The sequence below is a fragment of the Lactuca sativa genome, chromosome 5 (assembly GCF_002870075.4).
Source record: "Lactuca sativa cultivar Salinas chromosome 5, Lsat_Salinas_v11, whole genome shotgun sequence".
Lineage (NCBI taxonomy): Eukaryota > Viridiplantae > Streptophyta > Magnoliopsida > Asterales > Asteraceae > Lactuca > Lactuca sativa.
Genome location: NC_056627.2, coordinates 309,353,882 through 309,370,610, shown reverse-complemented (window position 1 = coordinate 309,370,610; position 16,729 = coordinate 309,353,882). Strand labels below are relative to the sequence as shown.

The following is a 16,729-nucleotide window of genomic DNA, read 5'->3' as shown; positions in this document are numbered from 1 at the left end:
AGTCCTAGCCCAAGGAAGATGTGAAAATGGCCTGTATGTTTTATGCTTTGGGCCACAAGCTCTTGTTGCTACCTCTCAATTAAAGGCATCTTTCAACTTTGGAATTTGCGGTTGGGTCATGTATCACATGACACTAAGGTCCCGTTTGAAAGTTGCTTAGTGAGAAAGTACTGACTGAGAAATGTCTGTCTGAGTAAGAAAGTCTGACTGAGTAAGAAACCATGTTGTTTGATTCTATATCTGAATGGATGTGCTAACCGATAAAAAATGACCATTTTGCCCTCATACTTTTTCCAAACCAACATCCTAACACATAAATATTCATAACTTTATCAACATATATGTATGACCATTTTGCCCTCATATATGTATGTGGTATTCCTTAAAAACAACAAAATTGATGCAATTCTCAAAGCCAAATCAACAACAAAATCAACATATAAGAAAGTGGCTTTCTTTTTACTTTTTACATATTCCTTTAGAGTTCAACAATAAAATCACTTAAAATAAACAACATTCAGGAGCAAACATCAACATATCGGCAAAATTACAGAGAAGTTCAAACACGAACATAACAGTTGAACAACAAAATTATGCAGAAATCTAGCTCCAGCCTACTTTCTGAACCAAATTCTGCAGAAATCTTGCAAAATTCGAAACTTTTAGAGAAGTTTAGGCCTGATCAGAAGAATATATTGATCTAATTGTGCAGAAATTGGAACCCTTTTTCAACAGCAACTCATAATTATGTAGAAATCAGAACCCATTTTCAACAGTAAATCAAAAAAACTTTTATGTGGATCTTCTATGAATGGGTATAAAGGAATCGTACCTGATGAGAAGACGTAGTTGATGAAGGCGCTGGTATGGAGGAGATCGTCGGTGCTGAATATCAAGAAGTCTCGATGCTTGCTGGTTTGTTTTATGGCTATGGAGGTGATGCAAGAATCGAATGAGAAGAATGAGGATGGAGGCGATGAAAGAGAATGGTAGGGCAAGGGTAAAGATGGAATAATATCCCCTTCTTCTCAGTCAGCTATTTTACCTTTTCTATCTGAATCAGATGTTCCTTAGTGAGTCAGATGCGTAAATTTGAACTGCCAAACATGTTTTGCTGACCAAGTCACCCAAAAGCGTCTGAGCTAACTCGGCCAGACCAGTATCAAACACCGCCTAATTTTCTTTTGAATAAAAGGGGGAGTTTATGTGTTACCTCCATAATTCCTAAACTGGTTTTATGTTCGGCTAGTCAATTGTCTAAAAGTCGAGGCTTATCTTTTGGGCCTCTAATCAAGATTGTCGAGCCCACAACCCAAAGTTTCGGTTATGTCAACACATCCGATGATGACTCGTGCCAAATCTGGTATGTTTAAACCTAAACATTGGGCAGATCTAGCTTATACACTTAACAACCCCTTATTTATTGCATTGTTTGCTTCCCGTAATCCAAAAGGATTCAAGTCTACCATCAAAAGCTCACATTGGATGGATTCTATGCAAAAAGAACTGGCTGCTCTTTCTAAGAACCACACATGGACGTTGGTTCCTCGTTAGGCATCACATAATATGGTTGGTTCCAAATGGCTTTTCCATACCAAGTATCGTTCTGATGGGTCCATTGAGCACTACAAGGCTCGTCTTGTAGCTCAAGGGTCTAGTCAAATTCCAGGGCTTGACTACTCTCACACATTTAGTCCAGTTTTCAAAGCATCGACTATTTGGGTTGTTCTGTCATTAGTTGTCATATATAATTGGACACTTCACCTACTTGATGTCAATAATGCCTTTCTTCATGGGCACTTAAATGAGCTTGTCTACATGTAACAACCCACCAAGTTTGCTGATTCTCGTTTTCCCAATCATGTATGTCACCTCAACAAAGCAATCTACGGTCTCAAACAAGCCCCAAGGGCTTGGTTTCAATGCCTTAGCAACATTTTCCTTCGTAATGGATTCACATGAAGTCACTCAGACCCATCATTGTTTTTTTCTCTCGAGATTCGTGCATTATGTATCTACTAGTATATGTTGATGATCTCATCTTGACAGGGAATCAGGACAGTGTTCTTACCTCCTTTATCTGTCAACTTGATCAAGAGTTTGCTATTAAAGAACTTTGTGACATCCCCAAATTTCTCGGCCAGGAAAGACTAATTTACTTTATGCTTTTAAAATAAAATCAGAGTAATCTTTTAAAAGATGTGGATTTGTCCCCAAAACAAAACATAAAAAAAATATCAAAATATTTCTTATAAAAATATGTATTTTCATTATATATCAAAACCTCGGGATGTCATGTTCCGATACAGACCAACAGCATAAACAGTACATCATAAGCCTTACAACAGTTATTTACAACTACTGGCCTATAATCCAAAAATCCATCTTCGTCATCCAAACTATGCTCTAGGTCCACTACCTGTAATATAAAAGCTGAGTGGGTCAGGCTTGGGAGCCTGGTGAGCATATAGGGTTTTCAACCCACAAATAATAATAAATTTATTAATTTCATTAACCAACAATAAATTTATTAATTTCATCAACCAACAATAACCCAGATTACTCGTTCCCGTTATCCTCACTTTACGTCCCTAAACACCTATCACAAGGGACCTAGCCTAAGGATCATCATCGGGATAGACACTACTGCTAAGGGGATTCCTCGACCATACATGTCCTTAAGGCAACCATGAGGGGAATGGAGTACACCAATGAACATATAGTTCACCAACACACCTACAGGTTGCGAGTCTGCTAGCCGTTCCACTGGACTGTCTAGAAAGGTCCATGGTCATCATCTATACTCCGCTAGATGACAACAACAACAACAACAACAACGAGGCCTCTCATCATTTTAACACACATCAACTATGTCATCTACCCATGTTTTACCCAACATATTTGTACATAAAAATACATATACAGTTTAAAACTTGTCTAAAACATCTATTCGACATCCATCTCAAATAAACAAACAATATAATTACACATAGCACGTATTTTATAGAGAATACTTCATATCTATGTGTAAGATGAAAATGACTACACACTCACTTGATAAGATGGTGATTGGACAACACTTCGTCCCTTAAAACAATCATTTTCGATGAAACCAGGATGTTTGCTCAAAAACCGGGCTTTACACGGGCAGAGTTTCGACTCGAAAAACTCTTTTTCTTGGAGACTTCGGGCTCTCTGAGGCTTTCTTACGATGCTAGGATGGTACCCTAGGCTTGGGGGTTTTAGTGTGACTTAGACGAAAGTTTAGGGTGTAAAAGTGTAAGTTTTGTAAACATAGATAGGGAAGCCTTGCACTTCTATTTATAGTGTGATTTTTGGTCTCTCACATCGTGATCCATGGTTGATCATCTCGTAGCTTCGCCATCTGTGTTCTAGGCTTGCATGGTGTCCGTTTGACTCCTCACGTCGTGAGAAATCCATTGCTCACGTCATGAGCTTTTGACATATCATCTCGTAGACTTGTCATGCGTCTTCTAGCTTCAATAAGTGGCGTTTTGACTCCTCAGTCAGATTAGGGTTTTTGACACGTGTCGTGCTCTCAGACAGCTGAATCTTCGGAAGGCCATAACTTTTGCATACGAGCTCCATTTTGACGTTCTTTTTATCCACGCGAAGGTGGAGACGTACTATACAACTTTCATTTAAAAACCTAAGGCTAAAAGTACTCAATCATAAACGTACTTCTTACAATTCCCGGTGTCGTGTCGGTTTTGTCGCGAAACTTCGACATGTCATAACTTCTTCGTTATAACTCGGATTTCGGTATTCTTAATATCAACGGAATCATTATTTCAACCACTACAACTTTCTTCATAGATATCGGCTTTATTTAACATTTATTTTCGACGCTTATTTTTATCCTTAATTCATTAAATTATAATAATTAAGCATAAAACACACAATAATCAAATAATACATTTTATTATTTCAAAACAAATTACAAAGGTTGACCTAGACTATTACATCATCATTAATGCCTAGCCTAGAAACACGGGCGTTACAAACTTGGAGATCTTAACTATTTTCTTGGCCTTGAGGTTACTCGATCTTCTGATGGTCTGTTTCTTAGTCAGTCTAAGTATGCCCATGACATTCTTCAACGTTCCGATCTTCTGAAAGTTAAGCCTATCCACACTTCGTTGGCTACTAATGAAGTATTCAGCAGTCATGATGTTACTTACAAGGATCTGACTCACTATCGATCCCTTGTAGGGGCTCTTCAATACTTGACAATTACCCGACCGGATATCTCCTATGTTTTTAACCAAGTGAGTCAGTTTCTCCAGACTCCTACCAACATTCACTATCAACATGTCAAATGCATTCTTCGATATGTTAAAGGCACTTTGGATTTCGGTCTTCCTTTTTCAAAGCCACATCATACATCCATCTTGGGTTACTCGGATGTTGATTGAGCCCGTTGTCTTGAGACTCAAAGGTCCACCTACGACTACTCCATCTTTCTTGGTGGTTATCTTGTTTCTTGGAGTGCTAAAAATCAACTGACGGTTTCTCACTCCAGTTGTGAGTCTAAGTATCGTGCTATGGCCAACACCGCTGTTGAGATCATCTGCATTACTCATCTTTTGCATGAGTTGCATGCTTTACCACTTGATCGCCCTACCACCTACCTGATTACCCTACCTTACTTTGCGATAATCAAAGTGCCATCTTTTCTCTCTAAAAATCCGGTTGCTCACAAACGGGCCAAGCATATTGACTTAGACTATCATTTTATTCGTGAGCTTGTTTCGTCTAGGAGGCTTCACACTCGTTTTGCTCCAACCAAGCTTCAGGTTACGGATATCTTCATCAAGAGTCTTCCTCGTCCTCAATTTGAGTTCTTTCGTGCCAAGTTACGTCTTGGTCCACCAGCATTTCGCTTGCAGGGGGATAATAGCTAGAATAAATTACTGCATTTATTTCAATTTTATTTTTCTCATTCTTGAAGTAGTCTTTATGTAATTTTCTTTTCTATTTAAGTATTGGATCCCCTCTATTGTGGGGCATCGAAGTGTCACTTACACACAATAACCTTGGTCGAAGTCACTTTAAGCATCTCAACATAAGTTTCTTCTCGTCGCCCAACCTGGAAGTCTACTCAATAAGGAAGGTGCTAATGGAAAATCTATACATTTTATCATGTTCTTGAACTACCAACACAAAGTGTAAATAAATAAACACAATACTTTTGATTTATGACACAACAAAATACAAAGTAGTCAATAATACAATATTTTTCTTCCAACAAAAGATTACACAGATACAACAATATGTAAATATTATGGAATATGTAAAATTTTAAGTAGAAACGAAGACCATAAATATTTAGATTTTCGAGTGAGGTTTATACCAAGAGCTTGATGCACTTTAATAAGAATCTCTATTCGCCTCTGTGGCCTGTGCAGTTACACCATCAGTAGTTGATCCAATAATAAAATAGTACTAGTTGACAACTATTAGGCTGTTTTAAAAACGTTTATAAGATTTGCCCTCCATCCCTTTGGAAAATTGGTGAAGAAAACGAAGTCAACACCCAAACTTTAACAATCACATACAATACCAATACGCATGTGAGAATTTGCTTATACAAAAGATATCGTTGACAAAATCTTTTTGTCGACATACGCTTATATAAACAAAGTACAATTCAAATAATTCATGGGTTATAATGATAGAAAATTAGCGAAGAGCCCTCCAAACATGTGAATAAATGCGTCAAAGTAATCCTTATAAAATTGTGATTAGAAAACCTATAAAATGCCGACATAACTGAGTACCTTCGATAACACATCTGAAAAAATAATAGATGATTTTTTAAAAAAAAAGTTGAAGGATTTAAAAATAGTTTTTGCAATTGCTTTAAAATTAGAATTGGTAAATAAAATAGAAAATCAAATATCCTTTTACTTTTTTATTTTACTTATCTTCTACCCAATAGATAAGATAAAGATAAAAATCAAATTGAGATATTAAGAGAGAATTAAATGTTATTATCTAATGTAAGTAGGAAAGATAAACAGAAACAAAATATAAAAAGATATTTAACTATTTATAAAATACTATTTATTGATGTGGAAAAATAAATTGGTAACAGATAAAATTTGGCGAGAGCGTAATATAAGGAAAGTTAGGAAATCAGAATCTGTGTGACGACTGTCTGAGCCGGCAAAGAAGAAAAAAAAGATGATAAGTACAGATGTCAATATTTGATTGGTGGACCCCACATCCCGTGAAAACAAACAATACGTTTTCCACTTCTCCAAATTTCCCTATTTAAACCCTTTCGTTAGCCAGATAAACCAGTTTTCAGTTTAGAGTTAATCCTGAGTGATCGTCTCTTTGTTTTATCGAAATATCACATCCAGAGATTTCACCTTTATCCTACCGGGATGGCAGGCGGAGGATTAGCGGTAGCCGCCGCCGGAGGAGTAGAGTTTGAGGCCAAAATCACGCCTATTGTCATCATCTCATGCATTATGGCAGCAACCGGCGGCCTTATGTTTGGTTACGACGTCGGAGTTTCAGGTAAACAGACATCAAACTCTCCTTCTCAAATCTCATTAACAGATCATATTCTGAATCCGATAATGAGGATTTGATTTTCACTTTATTTGGCTAATTAGAGGAATGATCAAATCAGAAGAATATCATCGTTTTGCTTAACGCCCCAATTTAGTTGTTGATTGAATGATTGTTCAGATCTGGCATTCAACAATTAATATATTCGACATCGATCGTTTTCAACGTGAAATCCGATTGAAATATCTAATTCAATTATTATTATGTTAATTTTTCTTAATTAGAGTGTTAGGTAGGTAGATCGTAACGATTTTCGTTATTTTTAATAACACAAAAATTGATTGTGATCTACACAGGTGGAGTGACGGCGATGCCAGATTTTTTGAAGAAGTTTTTTCCGGTGGTGTATAGGAAGACGGAGGAAGGCAAACTTGGTAGTAATTACTGCAAATATGACAATCAGGGCTTACAACTATTCACTTCTTCCTTGTATCTCGCTGGATTGACAGCAACTTTCTTCGCGTCTTACACCACGAGGAGACTTGGAAGAAGGCTGACTATGTTGATTGCCGGAGTTTTCTTCATCTTCGGAGTTATCTTCAATGCCGCTGCTCAAAACCTTGCCATGCTCATTGTTGGGAGGATTTTGCTTGGTTGTGGTGTTGGTTTTGCTAATCAGGTAATTTGTTCGATTCCTCAAAATCTTTATTTTGTCTTTTTTAATAATTAAAAATTAATGATTAATAAACTAATAACAAATTAGTACAGCTTACTTAAACGTATAGTATAAAATTATAAATCCTTGATTTTGGATCTGTCGACGGGGTATGATACAAAATAATATAGATTCAACAAATTCAGATTCTTAATGCATGAGTAGTCCACAATGTTGATTTGAAGTTGATACAAAATAATATATTTTTCAACAAATTCAGATTCTCAATATATCAGCATCGTGGGTATAGTCAACAATGGTGATTTTAAGTTGATTCTTTTATGTGATGGTCTATTATTGTTGTCACATATATAGTAGATTTAGGTACTTTTAAGTCTTGACTTTGAATAGTATTATATTATTATCTTCATTGCCGTTGTTATTAAGAGGAAAATAAATAAATCCACTTTTAACATGTAAAGGTGATAAAGGATAATTCAAGTTTAAAGATAATATAAATAATAAATTATTCTTATGCAAAAGAGGGTGCATGTTACTATGATTTAATTTCATTCTTTTCTGGATTTAATCTTGTAAAGCATGAATTATCTATTACTGTTTTTTTTGTGCACAAGAAAAGAAATATGGATAATGTATGGTAAGTAGTTTTAATGAACATTATCTTCGTAATTTTTTCAAAATTTAATCAAATTGTAAATTTGTTTTTCAAAAAGTATTTTTTTTATATTATCTTTTATGAGTTTTAAATATTTATTATATTTTATCTTAAATATAATTTAATAATGTATTTAATATGTTAAACGTATATGTTATAGTATTTAATTATTATACAAAACAAGTAATATAAAATCTAATATCACATTTCGTTATTTTGTTTATTTCTTTATCATGTCAATTTTATTCCTTATCATTCATTTTATCTATAGTTTACTTCCAAAAAAATCATAACCAATAATAACAATAATAATTATGCATTAAATACGGAGTAAAATATATTTTCCACACACAAAGCTGAAGTTAACAATAATAGTTATGCATTAAATGAAAAGATATTTTCCACACACAAAGCTGAAATAAAGCAAAGAAATTTTTTCAAGTCTTTAGGGAAGCATATCATATGGTCCACCCAACCACTACGTGTTGGTTTAAAGAAAGACAGCTCTGATTATCCATTTAAAATGTCATAAATGATATAAATGGAATGGAAAACAAAAATAAAATAAAATTTCTATGATAGTAAAGTCAAATTAGTTATCATTTTCATATTTTCTTTCAAAAAAAAATGGATACTACAACCAAAGAATCTTTTGATGCAAACCAAACGTTTATACGACTTAATTTTCGTTCTGTATATATCTAGTTGTTTAAATAACTTTTTGAAGCAAACAATAAATGCAATACGGATTTACACCTCATATTTTTCAAACATTAATAAATACAACGAGATTTATCCTCAAAAAATCCGTGGCCTTAATTCATATAGCATTAGATAAGATAAAAAGGTCCCATCCCAAAAAGTTGAATCATGTGTTTTGTTTAAAAATTGAAAATAGTGATGTGTAGTGCATGTTTGGCATGCTTTGGATATTACTACGATCTAATCTTTCAATTTATGTCGGATGACAACATATCCTCTTTTCTTATCCTAGGATCATATCATATATATCCGTCGATCTTTCCCCATTCCAACTTTCTTGGCATTTCTAAAGTTTAATAATTGCACATGATTTCGTCCTAAACTGAAGTTTTTAGTTTTAAATTTTTAATTCGTAATCTTAAAAAAGGGCTAAAAGCATAGTTGCACGTTGTAATAAAATTATTACATCAATAATATCTTTATATAAATATGACAAAACTGATACGTAATGAACCAGTTCGAGTACATGATAATAATTGAAAAATGTTTGGCAAATAAACGTGAATTAACTAATTAATCAATCAAAATCAAATCATAACGTGTGATGAACTAATGATTTTATTTCAGGCTGTTCCAGTATTTCTATCGGAAATAGCACCCACAAGAATACGTGGAGGTCTCAACATCTTGTTTCAACTTAATGTTACAATTGGGATTCTTTTCGCCAACCTCGTCAACTATGGAACAGCAAAGTAAGTTAATTTCATAAATAAATAAAAAATATATATATTCAAATACATTTATTTATTGGGTTTAATTGACAGGATTGAAGGGGGTTGGGGGTGGAGACTCTCCCTAGGGTTAGCCGGAATCCCGGCGTTGATGTTGACAGTCGGCGCACTCTTGGTGGTTGACACACCAAACAGTTTGATCGAAAGAGGCAAATTAGAAGAAGGAAAAGCTGTTCTAAGAAAGATACGAGGAACTGATAATGTGGAACCGGAGTATTTAGAGCTCGTTGAAGCAAGTCGTATCGCTAAAGAAGTCAAACACCCATTCCGCAACCTCCTCCTCCGCAAGAACCGACCACCACTCATCATCTCCATCGCCCTACAATTCTTCCAACAATTCACCGGCATCAACGCCATTATGTTCTACGCACCGGTGCTATTCAGTACCCTCGGCTTCGGAAACGACGCTTCTCTTTACTCCACCGTGATCACCGGCGCCGTCAACGTCCTCTCCACGATCGTATCAATCTACTCCGTCGACAAACTCGGTCGTCGGATTCTTCTCCTGGAAGCCGGAGTCCAGATGTTCTTCGCACAAGTTGTAATCGCAATCATCCTCGGAATCAAAGTCACCGAAACCTCGGATAACCTCAGCACTGGTTTCGCTGTTCTGGTTGTGATCATGGTGTGTACGTTTATCTCGGCGTTCGCGTGGTCGTGGGGGCCGTTAGGGTGGTTGATTCCGAGTGAGACTTTCCCGCTCGAAACACGGTCAGCCGGGCAGAGTATTACTGTGTGTATAAACTTGGTGTTTACGTTCGTGATTGCTCAAGCTTTTCTGTCGATGCTTTGCCATTTTAAGTTTGGGATCTTCTTGTTCTTTTCGGGGTGGGTGTTGATTATGTCGATTTTTGTGTGGTTTTTGGTGCCGGAGACGAAGAATATTCCGATTGAAGAGATGACGGAGAGGGTGTGGAAGAAGCATTGGTTGTGGAAGAGGTTTATGCATGATGATGATGAGTATGTTCATCATGATGATTTGGCAAAGAAGAATGGGTTTGTTGGGCCTTTGTAGAGACTGGGCCTGTTTGTGTGAAAATATTAGGGTAAAGCTATACAAAAATAAAAGCTATGGAATATGGAGTATAATTTAGTTGATGTTTATGAATTGCTTTTATTTTTTTAGTCGGTAAAGTATAAAACCGAATAAGAAAAACAATTCTAGGTTTTAAATTTTAATCTTGTTTGACCTTCTTCCTATATGAATTTTACAACACTCTGATGACGTTGTGACATGGTGCATTAAAAAAAGTTTTATCCTTAGTTTGTATTTACAAGTTGCTTTGTGACAAATGGTTTATAATTAAGCAAAAAAAACAAAAATCTAGCCTTCTGTTTTTTTTTTATTTATGTGCATGATTTAGTTACTTGTGATTTTAATTTGTGATTCCATACATTTGAATTGATTTCTTCCAAGAATGTGAAGTTTGTTGTATGTCTCTAGTATACTTAGAGAATAATTTGTATTTCTCCACTATTGGCGGTGGTAGATTGTAAGTGCCCTAAGTGGTATCGTGGTTTATCCTCTCATTTTGAGGTTTTCCATACAAATTTCAAGTGTCTCGTATTAGTTGCTTACCTAACGTTTTGGGTTAATGAATATTCATTATCGAGTGTCCTATTTGTTTTAAAGTTAGGAAAGTTTTGACAAACAGAGACTAATTGTGCATTTGTTTATTGTTGTGGTTTTGTGTTAACCCATCAGATTGGTATAAGATCCTTAGGTGGTTATGATTTGGTAATGAGTTGTTTGAATGATCATAGCTAATATAAGTAGAATTATCAATTTGAATGGTTTTAAATATAATGTTTGAAAATGCAAGATGGGAGACCTTTATGTGAAAGGTTGTTATTTGTCTGTGTTTGCTATTGATAAACCTAAAATAAAACATATGGAAAATGAAATATTTTTCAAACATGTATGTGGGTATATTCAACAATAGGGCAGTGGGTTAATGATAGTATTTTAAACTATATTAGTATGGAAGCTCATGCTCGTACTTTATGGGGAAAACTTGAACAATAAGTTGTTCTTGATTAAAAAAAAATAAGACAAACAATAAATTGTACTTTAAAACCGTGTTTATGCTCATACTCTATGGAACAACCTTGAATAATTGTATGCTCGAAAGATCAAAAACAATTGTTCTTGATTAAACATGAGGTAACCTTGAATTACCATGGGGAAACTCGTGTATTAATCGTTTGAATGTATTTCATGGAACCAGGTTGCAAAATCTGGTATTAACTTTGAAAATGAGATATAAGGTTAAGAAGTGACCTAAATATCCAATAAAATCACAGGGGGGGCCTTCACGGGCTACGATATCTGATGCGTTTTCTAGGTTACAAAATAAATTAAATACGCATCAGAATCATAAAACTATTTTATGGGCACATGCAACCTAAATATCTATGGTTTTCTCATAATAACAACATACTATGAAAACTATAAATTAAACTAGGTATAATCGAAAGTCACAAGGATTGAATTACATACCTTTGAGGATTATTGAAAGTGCTCTACTCTTGATTCTCAAGTATTCTTTGGAAAGCAAGCAACAAAAGTATGGATGTCTCAATGGTTCACACCTAATACCCTAGAAGCCTTAGGAACGAACTAGAGATAGGAGAGATGAGAGAATTTACAAATTTTGCTTCTCAAGAGGGTTACCCCCAAAAATCCTATGCCTAGGGTCTCTATAGTCGGTGGATCACCAAGATAAACCTTAATATGAATAATAAAATATTCCTATTTTATCTTATTCAATTTGGTTATCCTTATCAGCTAAGGAAGGCTTCCAGAACCCTTCTGGAACCTCAAAGAAACTGTAACATCCGTTTTTCCAGGTATATTTTCTTTTGAGTTTAATTTAATTACGAATCTTATTTTGAGCATCTTTGGCTTGGCCCACAGAGTGGCACACTAGGTGTCACAGCGCGACATCGTCTAAATGGAGCGCGCACTTGTAATGGATGACATGGTGTGGCAAGGTTTTGGCCACGACGTGGCGCCTATTTTGGTGAAAATCCTAGATCTCTGGGTTTGTACCCTATTTAAAGGCACTAACTCTTAGGTTTTTTCTTATTTTGCAGCCTCCACCCTCTGAGATCCTATCTCATCCAAACCATAGCCTCCGTATGTGTTTTTGGTGTGTGTAAAGCCACTTTTGTGAAGATTGAAGGAAGAAGGAGTCTATTTTGGTGCTTGTGTGCTTGGTTCTAGCTTAGATCTTACATCTTCATCACATTCTTAAACTTTTGGAGGTATAAATTTTTCACCATGCTCATTAGATATCTAGATCTGGTTCCATGTCATTTTATAAGCTTTTTGGTCCATATCTTCGTGTTCTTGGAGTTTCAGTGAATTCTCAAACCTTTTCATGTCTCATTTGAATTTTGTACCATGGTGGTGGTCAGAAATGAGACTTTCATGGCTTAGTTTGGTGTCTATGCAGTGGTTGCAATCATTAAGAGCTTAGGATTTTAGATCTTGGGTTATTATGATATCTTAATAGATAAAGTTGGAAAATATATCCATCTAGACCTTGAGAAGATTCAGATCTAAGATTTGTGGTTCATGGGGTTAAGGGTTAAGAGCTTATTTCGTTAACTTGTGAGAACATAGTTCCCACGACATGACATCATGCTTGCCACAATGTGGAGACTGGTATCACCATGACTGTTTTATGGTGTAGCTTCCACAGTGTGGCCTATGGGTGGCCACGACATGGAAGGTCAACTGGGGTTGACTTTGACCGTTGACTTTTAATTAAATTGACGTTTGGCCAACTTAAGGATTTTAGTGCGTAGACTCAGAGGGTACTTCTATATTGATCATTAGGTGATTCTTAGTACCAGGCATCACTTTCAGAGAGTTTTGGTGTTAGTCTTCTATTTGCAAGATGAATCTCCTCATTGTATTACCTATATTATAGTATGTGCATGCCAGACCAGCTGGGTCTTATTTCTTGATTGTTGTTGTTGATAACTTCAGAACTGCTGATAGTTCACATGGTTGTTGATAACCCATTTTCATGCCTCATTTGAATTCTGGACCATGGTGGTGGTCAGAAATAAGACTTTCATGGCTTAGTTTAGTGTCTATGTAGTGGTTATAACCATTAAGAGCTTAGGATTTGAGATCTTGGGTTATTACGATATCTTAATAGATAAAGTTGGAAAACATATCCATCTAGACCTTGAGAAGATTCAGATCTAAGATTTGTGGTTCATATGGTTAAGGGTTAAGAGCTTATTTCGTTAACTTGTGAGAGCACAGTTCCCACGGCATGGCAGCATGCTTGCCACAATGTGGAGACTGGTATCACCATGACTGTTTTATGGTGTAGCTTCCACAGTGTGGCCTATGAGTGGCCACGACATGGAAGGTCAACTAGGTTTGACTTTGACTGTTGACTTTTAACTAAATTAACGTTTGGCCAACTTAAGGATTTTAGTGTGTAGACTCAAAGGGTACTTATATATTGATCATTAGGTGATTCTTAGTACCAGGCATCATTGTCAGAGAGTTTTGGTGTTAGTCTTCTATTTGCAAGGTGAATCTCCTCATTGTATTGTTGGGTTTTATTTATTGATTGTTGTTGTTGATAACTTCAGAACTGTTGATAGTTCACACGGTTGCTGATAACCCATATGACTGCTATGAGCCCATAGGACTGTTGATAGTCCCAGGGTTGCTGATAACCCATATTTGTTTATATTGTTGTGATGTATGTGATATTTAATATTGTTGATAGTCCCAAGGTTGTTAATAACCCATAGTTGATTATTATGACGTGTTGTATGTGATATGTTTGGGGAACTCACTAAGCTTCGTGCTTACAGGTGTGGATTAAAATGTGTTTCATGTATTTTTGATGATTGCGGGAAGTTGAAGGCTTGACTGTACACACTCATTGACAGTTTTTATGATTATGCATATTATGATACTCTGATTTTTGGGATAACTGCATTTGACACTCATGCTTCTATTTAACTTGGTTTTGTGGAAACAATGTTTTTACCTAATATAAAAATAAAAATTTTGGTTGTGAAAAATAGGACGTTACAAATAGGTATCAAATCCCTGGTTTGAGGGATTTTGATGAACCCTCGTGGGATTCCAAACTCAAACTAAGGATCTGAGATTTTTTTATAAACATTTTTAAAAGAATGAACTTCAAGAAGGAGAAGAGAAAATGCAATGTGTACAGTCAACCGGAGCTCGAGAAGGTGATCTCCCACAATATCGATACTTGCTTTATATGGTGTATTTGAGTTAATGTTAAATAAGTTGTTAGAGATGCATGCTAATTGATAGCAAAAAGATCCCTTCAGGAATTTCAGGATAGAGTTGACTGATTTTTGTGATGCCATGTTGCATGTTGGTTTTGCTGCTCGAATGTTGCTTGCTTTTTTCTATGTGAAACCTATATTGATTTTAATTAACTATTAAGTGAATACGTTAGGTTGCATGCCATAAAGATTAAATATTTTTAGAATGCTTGATTTGGCTCTATTTTACAGCTCTTGTTTGAGTCTAACCATTGTAGTGCAAAATCTTTCAAACAAAAGATTGTTTAATTTTTGCTGTATGTGATCTTATTCATAAGATAGTTAGTTGACATGGGTATAAGTTTCTTCCACAGCTGATAGCAAGGTGGAGTGGGAATTCTTAGTGACCTAGGAAGAATGTTAGAATGTGCTAGTAGGAACTTGCGTAAAAGAGATCCTAGAGGGAGAATCTAGGAGGATTAGTGGTGTATATTTGTTCGGGTGCAAGTATATGTGGTTAGAATGGTTTGTATTGATCAGGTGTAGTAACTTAGGAACTTCGACATAACTCTTGGAACACATGTGGATAGGTGTGGAAGGTAATATGGGACCATACTATTGAAAACACAAGATCTGTATGGGGATGATGAATAGTCGAAAAGGCTTCTAAGGAGTTGGTTGAGGGTAGATAGCATGGTAGCGACCATGATTCATTGCAGTGTGTTCCCGTATATATCGACTTTCGGTTATGGTTATTCAAGATAAAGATGAGCCTGGTGATTGTTCGGGCCTTAGTGGTCATGTCATTTTTGGTCTGAATGGTGCATATATGTGTGAGTTAGTTGATTCTAAGGTCTAGAGGGACTTACTTAAAGTAGTTCTATTAATGTTCTTTCACAAAATGATAAAAATCTTTTAAACTCTGATAAAAATACTCAAAAATTATTAATAAAACAAATGCTTAATAAAACTAATAACATAACTCCTTCTAATAATGAAAATTTTAATTTAAAAAATATCTATGAAAGATTTTCTAAAGCAAAACCAATTTCTATGTAAGAACTTCAAGAATAATTAAAAATAATAAAACAAGAAATAAAATAAATAAAAAATAAACTTTTTATTTTAGAAAAAGAAAAACCTTCTACCTTTATAAATAGAAATATAAAAATTAATAACAAAAAAAGAAAAGAAAATTGAAAAGGTAACTATTGGTAAAATTATAAATAATCAAGTTTCTCAAAAATGGAATAATCAAATTACTTTAGTCAAAAATAATTTTAAAATCAACCTAACTACCTTAATTGATAGCGGTGTTCATATGAATTGTATTCAAGAAGTATTTTTTCATACACAATTCTATGAAAAAACTATATCCATACTTATCGGTGCCGGAGGTACAAAATTAATTATAAATTATAAAGTTTTTGTTGTCCATATTTGTAATGATCAAGATTACTGTTATAAAATTCACCTAATTTTAGTAAATGATCTCTCTTCTCCCATAATTTTAGGAACACATTTCATTACAAAATTATATCATTTTATGGTTTATAATGATGGTAAAAGAACCAATGTTTTTGGAAAAGAAATTATTTTTAAATTTTGTGAACCCCCTTCATATTCAACTATTAATGTTCTTAACTATAAAACAAAACAAGCCAAATATCTTACTAACGAAATAAACGATGTTTGAATAATTAATCATTTAAATGATAATAATATTCAAAATAAAATAACGGCTTTAAAATTGAAATTTGAAAAAAATGTTTGTTCTAATATTCTAATTGCTTTTTAGAATAGAAAACAACATATTGTAAAATTACCGTACACAAATGTTTTTAATGAAAATGATATTCCTTCAAAATCTAGAGTCATTCATATGAATAATGAACTAGAAATTCATTATAAAAATAAAATTCAATATTGATTAGATAAAAAAAAACTCATAAGACCTTCTAAATCACCATGGTCATGTTCATGATTTTATGTTATGAATGCAGCAGAATTAAAAAGACGATCACCAAGATTAGTTGTCAATTATAAACCTTTAGACAAAGTTTTAGAATGGATCCGTTATCCTAT

At 34.7% G+C, this 16,729-nt stretch overlaps 1 protein-coding gene across 1 annotated transcript; it reads left to right on the top strand.

Moving 5' to 3' along the window:
- Positions 1-6,111: 6,111 nt before the first annotated feature.
- LOC111890723 (sugar transport protein 13) lies at positions 6,112-10,602 on the top strand. Its single transcript, XM_023886805.2, has 4 exons — positions 6,112-6,549; positions 6,900-7,222; positions 9,204-9,328; positions 9,401-10,602. Exons 1-4 carry the CDS (start codon positions 6,414-6,416, stop codon positions 10,380-10,382), a joined length of 1,566 nt encoding a protein of 521 aa, XP_023742573.1. The 5' UTR covers positions 6,112-6,413; the 3' UTR covers positions 10,383-10,602.
- Positions 10,603-16,729: the final 6,127 nt, after the last annotated feature.